The sequence below is a fragment of the Dermacentor andersoni genome, chromosome 4 (genome assembly GCF_023375885.2).
Source record: "Dermacentor andersoni chromosome 4, qqDerAnde1_hic_scaffold, whole genome shotgun sequence".
Lineage (NCBI taxonomy): Eukaryota > Metazoa > Arthropoda > Arachnida > Ixodida > Ixodidae > Dermacentor > Dermacentor andersoni.
The window spans coordinates 119,320,210-119,331,009 of NC_092817.1; the positions used below are offsets into that span (position 1 = coordinate 119,320,210).

At 45.1% G+C, this 10,800-nt stretch overlaps 1 protein-coding gene across 1 annotated transcript; it reads left to right on the forward strand.

Annotated features, from left to right (window-relative positions):
- Positions 1-272: 272 nt before the first annotated feature.
- On the forward strand, positions 273-10,381 carry LOC140212793 (isatin hydrolase-like). The gene is made up of 4 exons (XM_050184624.3): positions 273-461; positions 1,802-2,038; positions 6,386-6,650; positions 9,849-10,381. Exons 2-4 carry the CDS (start codon positions 1,812-1,814, stop codon positions 10,161-10,163), a joined length of 807 nt encoding a protein of 268 aa, XP_050040581.1. The 5' UTR covers positions 273-461; positions 1,802-1,811; the 3' UTR covers positions 10,164-10,381.
- The last annotated feature ends 419 nt before the right edge of the window (positions 10,382-10,800 follow it).

Sequence of the window (10,800 nt, forward strand, 5' to 3'; positions counted from 1 at the left end):
TCAAGGAACAGTGTGCTACAAACACCAACGTTGGTATTCACAATCATGTTACAGCAACGAAATATCGCGTCGGAAATTCAGAATGGCTTGCCGAGGCTATCCAATGGTAGATCCCGCATAAGGGGTGTTACGACACGCCCGCCTTCTGCAGACACGCTCCAGAGCAGAGCTCGACTCAAATAACGCCAGCCGAATGATAAGATGTGGCGTTAGAGCTCGAAATAGAAAACCTTCGTAGTTTCCGATGTCAACTCTCCTATCATCCATGTACACAGACATTAGCATCTGTTGATTTACTTTTTTTTACTCATTCTGTAAAGTGATCGTCCACGTCAAGACCATATCTTAAATGTTTGCGCCCGGCGGCGCCCGGCATAAAGTCTAGACTCTAGCGCGATTGTAGCATTAGAGTACGACGGCACCAGCGGCGGTAGCAGCTCTTCTGGGAACATAGAGAATCTGTAAGCATTTTACTCCAAAACGTTGCATGGCTATTTGTCATCGGAGTTGTACTTAGCTGGGTTTTGTGCATGCCTAAAGTGTTAGAGCATGATGTGTATGCGTTAGTCTGAACTCCTCTTCTAATACTCACGTAATGGTTCCGCGGAAACCAGCAAGGTGGAGAGAAGTAATAGAAGAATTGAAAATGAGACACCCGCGCAATTTTAGAAATTGGTACAAAGGAAATCCATATGGTTTCCTCGAAAGAAAAGCCTTGCCGTTGAAGGAAAATTCGTACTATCGTAGCAATCGCTACGATTGCGTGGATGTGTCATTTTCACTTTATTAATTATTTTCCCTTCACCTTGCGGGTTCCCGCAGAACTATTAGGTGAAAACTCTCGCATTTGCTTTGAATTTTTGATAATATTGACTTCGCTCATCCACCTGCTAGTTGCGTCGTTACCTCAGGTGGTATAGTGCCTACCCCGGGAAGGTGGTGGTGCCGCGTTCGAGTCACGTACCAGTACGAATTTTTCTTCAACTGCGAGGTTTTTCTTTCAAGGAAACGGTATGGGTTTTCTTTGTAGCAATTGCTATGATTTAGTGGATGTTTAATTTTAATTTTATTAACGTCTTCTAATACGTCTTTGTCGAATTTAGTGGCAATAAACGCGTTACTCTTGTACTCATTGCAAATAACCGTCTAATGGAGAAACACGGCATATAGAGAATCCATATATATGATATATGAAGAATTATTCAATAATTATAACAAACCTTACGTGTTTGCCCATAAGGATAGAAGTACGAGTCGTGTGACACTTTGGAGTAGCTTAAAGCAATTCGCACTTAGCGGAAGTTGTCAGAACAGTAACAGAGCTTTTCTATGCCCGCTTCTTTTGTATACCAAACCACAAAAGGTAAACGTGTACCACCAGCACTCTCATGATGCCTTCGTAAGTTGCATGTGACAAAACTTTATGATACGACTGGTGCATGTCCCTTGTGTGAAATAGGATAGAAGTTTGGTTTTTTTTTTCTTCTGAGTGTGTGTGTGTGTGTGTGTGTGCTTGTGTGTGTGTGTGTGTGTGTGTGTGTGTGAGAGAGAGAGAGAGATAGACAGAGAGAGAGAGAGAGAGAGGTGATTAGAAGCACGCAGTCCGTGGCACGGACGTCAATAAATTTTGTGTTTGCCACGTAGAGTTGAATGGACTTTCACTAAATCTACATCGCACATAGACTGTACAGAAAATACACCAACACTGGTGTACTGCTAGCTGTCTCCGTCCCAGTCCCTGTATGTTGTAGTTTTCCCGTATATTACCGGCTAGACCAGGTATCACCATCTATCTTTCCAGCTCCTCTCACATGAACGTTGCGATGGCGTCAAGTTTCTCGGCCATCATCTTGCTCATGTGTGCTAGCTTATTAAGCTGCATCGCGGCGAGAATCCCATCAAGCTGCGGAGGTCTGTTCGTGCCGCCCGAGAAACTCGTCGACCTGTCGTACAGCTTCAACAACAGGACAATCTTCTGGTCTGATGACGCCGAATTTCGCCTGAATATCTCACGCAAGGGAAGTACGCCTGAAGACTGGTACGTAAAGTGTAACAGTGCTCTCTGCACGAACGTAATTTGTTCAAACATTTACGAACAACTAAAGGCGAATACGGTAAAGAATTGGTATTTTTATTCAGGCAACAGTTAAAAAGAAAAGTGCAGCTTTTCAAACATTACGAAGCTGTGCGAAGTACGGACATGCTAACGGCTTAACTTTTGCCCTAATATTGCGCAGGTACATTGGTAGACGCATATAGGTCGGTCCTCTGATTGAAATTGAGATGAGGGACACAAATTTGGACATTCAATGTAACGCACCTAGTGGTGCTATTGTTCTAACGTGAACAAATTGTTCTCGCAACGAACGTGTTGTGCTAGAGCTTTGATACAATATCAGTCCAGGGTTCTCTGTATGTTCTACAGCGTACAGAAGCAGCTCTATGAAGCACCTAGCGAATTCTCAAAGCTTCAAAGAGCTTTCTTGCCGAGAGAACCCCCAACATATGTATATATGATGGAACAGAAAATTGAATTCAATTTGAATTTTTATTAGTAAGCGCTCTTTGCCATTGGCAAGCCGCTATCGCTATTCATGTCCCGCTTCCGAACTGGCTAGCAGCTGCTCTTACGAGCAGTAGTAGCGCAATAGATTTCTTATGAATAGAGACTCTGATCCGAAGTGTATGTGTTCAGTTAAGGCTAGATTTTCTGAAAACTAACGGACCTAGCTAAAAGGGGTCTAACAGCGTCAACTGGTAACAAAAGTGCTTGATTTGTGTGGTTCTTACGTGTTTTGTGCTTGGCATGAAGTCATGCACTGAACGCAGGATTACATTATAGCCATGAAAATTTTCTTCCTGTTTTCTTGTAATTTTGTTACAACACTGCTAATTTTCCATATCGAACCCTCTACTACCATGGGCATTGGTATAGTGGAGCCCCTTGTTTTTTATGATGCATGCCTGTATGGCGAAAATTGCTGCAGAATCCCTCACTATGAATGTCGACGTTATTGCGATTGGCGCTGAAGCCAATGAAGCTAGCGACTCACCGTATTGCTATGGTAGAGGCTCGTTATGTATAAGGCGTGTATGCAGCCGGGCTGCTCTCTCGCGCTTCCTCTGGACACGCAGCGTCATTCAGAAGCGCCGCCGCAATGTCCTCAGGTGAAGCTTGTGTGAGTACACACTGAGACAAGTTTGTCTGATTACTATGACGCGGATTCAATGCCACCCAGCACCGGAGAAATTTTGTATTTCTTTCGACACTGACGAGCTGCACATAATAAGTGGCTCATCAATAACCGAGTTGGTGTCAAAAAGGTTCCCCTGAAGAAAAATTCATACCGAGCAGCACTTACAGGGCGACTCAATATTGCGTCGCAGAGGCACATTGAAGAGTGGCGCACACGTAGTGTCACATACAATGTGACCCAAGTCGATCCGGCAGTTCGTTCCAAATACGGGTCCCTCAGCACAGCAGCCCAATCCTCTATTAGAGCATCGATTACCCGGTGATCTCAAGCTGGTGGAAAAATAGGCAGATTCAGTGAAGAGCGTGAAGCACCCTAACACTCTAATCGCTAAACGAAGATTTGACACAATGCATATGAGGAATATACGAAAATGAAAGAAAGAAATGCTTCCAACTCTGTTGCAGTTCGTGCACAATGTTTCTACATACACAGTGCTCATGCCAGTTTGGCGAAAGTTTTTTTTTTTCCTGTATAATATAAATGTGCCCTTGTTTGTACTGTTTTTACAATGAACCCCTATGTTTGCCGCCTTCAGCTCGATCGTGTCTATTTTCTGTTTTTAACTCAAACGACCCTTGCTTCCTTCGTGCCTATTTCAGCCTTCGTTGACACCATAAGCGCGTAAGAGAGACACTTAATTTCAGCAACTGCTACTTTAACAATCGGTCGCGCTCACGTCCCGATTGAGCAGTGAAGCCACAGTAGCTGCTTTTTTGCGTGCTTCACGTGTCATGAGCATTGCGGTGCAGCCGTCGTGCGTCGCCGCAGTGTGCTGCAGGGCGGGATGAAGTCCCACACCAGCCACGCTGAGCAGGAAGTGGCGAGATGTAGGCAACCCCCTTTTTTAATGTAGAAAAATGAGAAGAATAATGTAACAGGAAAATGAAAAATAACTTATGAGAGAGAAGGTGGACTGCACACATGAACACAAGCAACATTCACACAAAAGATTGACACCACAGGCACCAGCACCGATAGCATGGCCCACCACGTGAGACAGTTGCGTGGCACGTAGGACAAGGGGATTCCGCAAAAGTACTTTCATGTAGGCATAAACACAGCATTCATATTGACAAGCTCCACAAATACAACGTGTCTACAGCCGGGCACTAAGTCTATCGCCTTCTGAATTGGCAGGCCTCGTGTAAGTTTTTGGCTCATGAGCTGTGAGGAAGAGATATTAGGATCTTCGCTCCAGTAAAGGCCAATCGCCCGGGCTGTTGACGACACACTACAAATTGTGTCGTTGCTTGTCGAACAGGAGCAGTTGCAGAGAATGTAATTGAAAGTCTCTTCAATTGATGGACAGCCACTGGTCCTGTAGTTTCGTGTCCCCCCTTTCGTCTTCGTTTTTTCGGCTGCAGCAATTATTAGTTTCTTCACATCGACATTGAGCTCACGTAGGTGAATACCGGAGGTTAGTTTTTTGCCAACGTTGTATAGCACTGGCGTGTTATATCGCAGGTATTCAATAAATACGGTTTCCTTATATAGAAGTAGAGACGTCATGGATGTGCCCCAGGTTTTACCCGGGGGAAACCGTAGTATGTGGGCGATAGCTAAGCCTCTATTAGTTAAGCCCACATGTAGATGTGGAGACTTACTAATAGGTCTCTGTCGATAATAACGAAAGAAGTTCGTCAAGATTATTTATATGAAACCATTTCGTGGTCACTTGAAACAGGGTATCAGTTCATGGGCTTCTGTGTAAAAACCACTAAAGCGTACTTTTTAAGAGATGTAGAGGCTTACTGAAAGGTCTCCGTCGATAATAACGAAAGATGTTCGTAAAGATTTTTATATGAAACCATTTCGTGGTAACTTGAAACAGGGTATCAGTTCATGGCCTTGTGAGTAAAAACCACTAAAACTTACTTTTTTGTCGAAATGCTGAGGCCTTGAACGTTGAGGTATACGTGGAGGTCAGTTTCTCTTTGAAACCGTTGACGCACCAGGGGTGGCACTACTGCTGATGCCCGGATGTATATATGTCACCAGCATACTGAAAGCTTGACGTTCTGCGGTAAAATCTCAACATCTCCAGTGATCGTAAGGTTCCAAAAAATGGCTCTGAGAGCTCCGCCAGGCGGGACGGCATGGCAGCTGGATTTATTAGTGGTTTGCCGTCGGTATTTAGTGCAAATAAGGATAATTTTAAACGCACTCAAATATTGTGCTGCCAACTTCAATATCCAATAAGATATCAAGAAGTACCTTTTGCGCCACATTACCACATTCGCGTTTCACGTTGCGAAAAGGCGCCAAATGATATACGTTAGAGATGTATTTCTTGCTGCAGGAGGCCTCGAATGTAAGGAGGCCTCTTCGGAACCTACACAAATTATTGGGGTATATGTTGCAGCGCTCATGATAGCATACGAGGCGTGTAATGACTATTCTTTTCACCAGCTTCTGATACAGCTGAGCAGTGGAGTGGGTCGGTAGGAGTGGCGACTTTTCAGGGTTCAGGAGTGGTATCAAGCGGCTGGACTTCAATCATTTAGGAACAAGGCCGCCATTTCATGATTATAGCATTTAAAACGTGGACCACGCCCATCATTGCTTCGTTGGCATAAAGCGGCGTATGCGATTCTGTCCAGCGCAGACCACAATAAATGCTTGCAGGTGGATGGAGATTCTCGAGATACGTCCCTCTCTCTCTCGAGAAGGACACATTCATTTCAGGAATGCGTGTTGCAGTAACTTCGCTCAGAATTTATTTATTGACGGTGATCACAGTGTCCGCAATCTTTGAACAGAAATTTTCGACTGCGTTTATAGGCGTAATTACCGGGTGGTTGGAGGGGGGGCATAGAGGGGCAAAGTATACCATCTCTTCCCCTCTTTTGATCGCGGCAACATTCAGTTGCACATTGGAAAATTCAACAAAACTATAGAAAAAGAACACATTTCGTAAAATGATCGTCATCGCCCGACGACGTGTGATGCTTTTCTTCCCGTTTACTATTAGCTGTCTTTAAAAACAAGTAGCACTTTAGCACTATTCAGTCAGGTGTGCGTGGTGTGTAGAATTATCAGAAAAATTAGAAATGTAGAATATACCACATGTTTCGATATCTCGTAGAACTCAGCTCCCCCGAAAAAAAAAGTGATCTTCATTCTTGCAGGTACCAGGCCGATGTCATCGAGCTAGCCACTCATGGCGGCACGCATCTGGACGCACCAATTCACTTTGCTCCCGACAAGTGGACTGTGAGCCAAATACCACTCGAACGGCTCATGTTCGTCCCCATTGCACTCGTCGATGTTGAGGCACAGGCGAGCGAGAACCCTGTGTACGAGTTGTCACTTGAAGACATCGAGCGCTGGGAAGGACAGCATGGCCACGTTCCTCGCGGTGCTCTTCTTATCGAGAGGACCGGACGCTCTAAGGTGAGGCGACAAAGGATGCGCGAGTAGAACAAAAAGCCTAAAGGAGACAATACGCTGAAGCAACTCGAGTAGCAGATGACTTCCAATTCTGAGACGGTAGACGCTTCGAATAAATCAATTTTGGACGACTGGGAAGCTATTGTTTCAAAGGCAGATCCTATTCTCAACGAAAAGCTTTCATGTCTGTAGAGACATAAATAATTGAGAATTGTTTATTCATTCAAATAATGTTCACATTACCGGACTTACGTGGTATCGCACTAAGAGTGGGAGAGGGCGACGACATTTCTCACCAGTTATGAAACGGTGTCAATCTGTTGCAGCTCGTTTATTTGCTTAACATTTCTAACACTTCTATAAACACTATTGTAAGCCTGCTGCTGGAAAAGCACTTGCTTTTTCTTTACTTTTAGCTCGGGAAGCTTGAAATCGGCACTTTCCTCCTTTTTGGTCCCGGCGAAGCTGCAAAAAAATGGCTAGAGAGACGGCTAGCAGTGTGTGGCCGATACGCTTGCTTGACGAGCGAAGCAAAATGGGATACTAGGCAACAGACTTGAGTGCCCGACTATAGACATCCGACACTTAAGTTCTCACTCTCTCTCTTTCACTCCCCGTTCCCCTCCCCACGTGTAGGGTAGCAAACTGGACTCAGTCTGGTTAACTTCCCTGCCTTTCCTTCTTCCCTTCTCTCTCTCTCTCTCTCTATCTTGGTTGTCAGTGGCGGGTGACTATCACGGAGACGGCCCAGAATGCGTAAACGCCGTACTCATCATGCACTGCGCGCACCCTGCCCACTGTGGGAGCCTTTTTCTAAGACCGTGGCCAATTGAACGTAGTGGGTAACCTTTTCTGCGCAAGTGTTTACTCGGTAAATGTGCGCGAGCCTAAAGTGCCGCGTTGGCAGATTTCGTTGACGAATGGCCCGCAAATACTACGCTATCAGTTTTACGAAAGATCGTACAAAGTTAAGACTAACTCGCGCTAGGCCGATCCGACACCGGTATTGGCCTGCCGACTGTCGGCGACAGCGTTTTTTCTTCTGTGTAGGCGCCTATGTACCACTGTACAGGTGAAGTCGGCGTCGTGTCGGCCTAGTGTGAGTGAGCCTTTACGAGAATGGTACAGGGGGATACTGCATGTCAATTACCCTTGCGCTTTGGTTTGCAGGGGCTTACTGCTTATTAGTTTTTAACTGTGCTCTTTGTGTTGGGCTCTGTTGCCTTGCGCGGTGCACGACTGCCATGCGTTTGCAACTCTCTCACTTGTTGCGTTCTTTTTGTTTGTTGTTTTGAGGGAGAGAAACAAGCACCTTAAGATGAGTTTAAAGAAAGAGAGCGTAGACTAGGGTCAACGCTTGTTTAGTTGGCGGACTACCCGCGCGACAATGCTCCTACAGGATTGGTGTGCTGGCGGACCGCTCTCAAAGCCACTGGGTGGCGATCGGCTGTAAATATTTGGAGCGGGTCACCGAGAGATAGCAAACGTGGTCCCGTTGCCCCAACCAAGCGCTCTGGATTAAACTTGTGGTGCTGTGCACCATCGGTTCTGCCGATATATGGTCACTCTATGTGTTCCAGTTCCACCTTGCCTTCCTATGTGTGTCTCTTGTAAAAAGTTATAAATACAAATTGTGTTCAGGCTTTATCTGTGTCTGCTTCCTCGCATCCGAAGAATCCAGCGAACCAATCACCGCTATCCGTAGCGCCAGTACTCTTCCCTTGAGGAGACCGTCTCTGTCAGTGCGTCTCGGACGCCCAAGGGGAGCAGTAAAACCTGTACCCTCGTGAGGGAAGAAGTACAATTTAGATCATTACTAGAACAAATTATGGGGGAAAGCATTGTTCAGTTATAATTTATACCACAGCCTGTGTACCTTATGGTTATGCGATTAGTCCTCTCGTTTCGAGGCAGGAGTTTGGAGTCGTTTTCTGGCTGTCTCACATTCGAGTAAAGATCCAGCAAGATATGGTGGTTTTCTGTAATCACGCATACAGGTAAGCTGTATGTCGCAAAAAACAGCTATCACAGTAACCGTGTAATGGTATTGATAGGAAATGTGTATATTCATTTTCTGGCTACATTTAATGCATCTAACACTTTCTTAAGATTTCACCGCTAACGGAAAGTCTAGGAATGAAAGGCTTCTAAGGAGTGGGCTAAGCAAATTGACACAGGAGAGCCATAACAGTGATCCCCAATGAATTGTACAAGGACGTGCCGTTGTTCGCAAATGACAAGCCAGAAGATGGTTTGCTAGAGAAATGTTACTTTGAACTCGCCATATGAATATGCTTCAAAATCATCATACGCATACGGAATGATGCATTTTCCTTCATATAAGCTCGTTTGCGTTCAGCGTCGAGCTGGTGTAGCTTTCTAGAAAAAAAAAATTTGGCGTTCCCGTTGATTTTGATCAAGGGTAAGTTATTAGCTGTAGAAGCAAAATTACACTGACAGTGTAGTGTATAAGCAATTTATGAGAAAATTGTGGTACCATGACTTCCTTTTTATTCACATTTGTTCGCCATTATGGCATCGTATGGTCTCACAAATGCGCACTGGCCAACTTTTTGAAGAAGCGGCACACGTGGCCTGTGGAACTTGCAGACCGTAATTTTGTTTGTATTCTGTAAAGTGGTCTCTCTGTATCACTGCACGTCTAAGCACTTTCACTCTTGTGGCCTTTTGTCCCTGGACGTAGCCACTGACTTGCAATATCACAATTAGCACGTTCGCGTGTTTCCCGTTTTCGCGTGATGTGAAAACCGTCTTATCTTCAGACAAATTTACCATGCTTCCAAGACATCTTTTCCGAATTCTTATTAGGATTGAAAATTTGTCAACTTGGTGACAATCCATCTTGAACAACACAACGCTTTTGACAGGGACAAGCGAAAAGATCGAAAGGAACATTCGCTGACAGCCATTTGAATTTATTACATGTATTGACGCCAATAATTTTAATCAGGTGGCCCAAGTTTTACTCTTAACTTGTGCCATCTGACACAAATCATTGGCGTCTGATATCTGGACGCAGGATGTGTGTGCCCTTGCATGGGTTGCAGGAGTCACGTAATGAGCTATATTAGCTGCTGTTTAAATGTAAATGTTTCGTTCGTCCCTGCCAAATGTGGTAATGTTAAACAATGGTTTTGAAGATGCGCCATTTATCTCGCCTCATGCGCTCTATCTGTCCAGCTGTGGCCGAACCGCAATGCTTACTTGGGGATCGACGACCATGGATGGCGGCGTTTTCCGACTGTGTCATTTGAGGCTGCGCGGTTCCTAGTTGAGCAGCGGCAAGTATACGGCATCGGATTGGACTCTCCGTCCGTGGACCTGTTGAACTCTTCGGCGCCGCACAGGGTTATTTCTGCCAATAACGTGTACATCCTCGAAAACTTGGCCGACCTGTCGCGCCTCCCTGCCCTCGGAGCCACGGCTATCGTAATGCCCATCAAAGTGTGCCAAGCCAGTGGTGCCCCGGTGCGGGTGGTGGCCATCTTGCCGTGAACCGCTCATCACATGGGTCTTAAGTGACGCGGCTTTGAGATTAAAGAGATTCCAATGGAAAAAGTCAGTGTGGTAATTTCTGACAATGACTATAGGTGTGTGTGCGAATAGTAATTTTTGAGACGGGAGCAAATACAACTCAAATAGTGCCAGAAGCGATGCTAGTAGAAAATCGAGTACTTTTCTAATACCTTTCGTATAATAAACTGCCATTCTTACCTTCGCGACAAAATTTATTAAAAATGTTAACAAGGTTCTGTCACTATACACTGCGTGGTATGGTACGTAGTTTAAATACACAGATGGGACATTAGGAGAAAACACGCAGTTTAGTCTAGTAGTAAGGACTCATGGGTAAGTACGAATGATAACGGTTTAACATAAAAAGCTTGCACATATAGTCTAGCACCCCCGGTTAACTTGAAAGAGTGGCGTTACTCCTCTTGTCAAATGTTGAGATAGGGGCCGACAGATGGAACGGCAGTGTGAGAAAACTATGCACAAACTGGAGTATAGTGCCTTGACAAGCTGGCAGACGTATAACGATAGGCACACTTATCTTTGTCAAGGATGGCTTTGGCAAGTTAGTTTTAACGCGTTAGTATAGGGACGTCCATGGTGCAGCTGTCAATGGCGG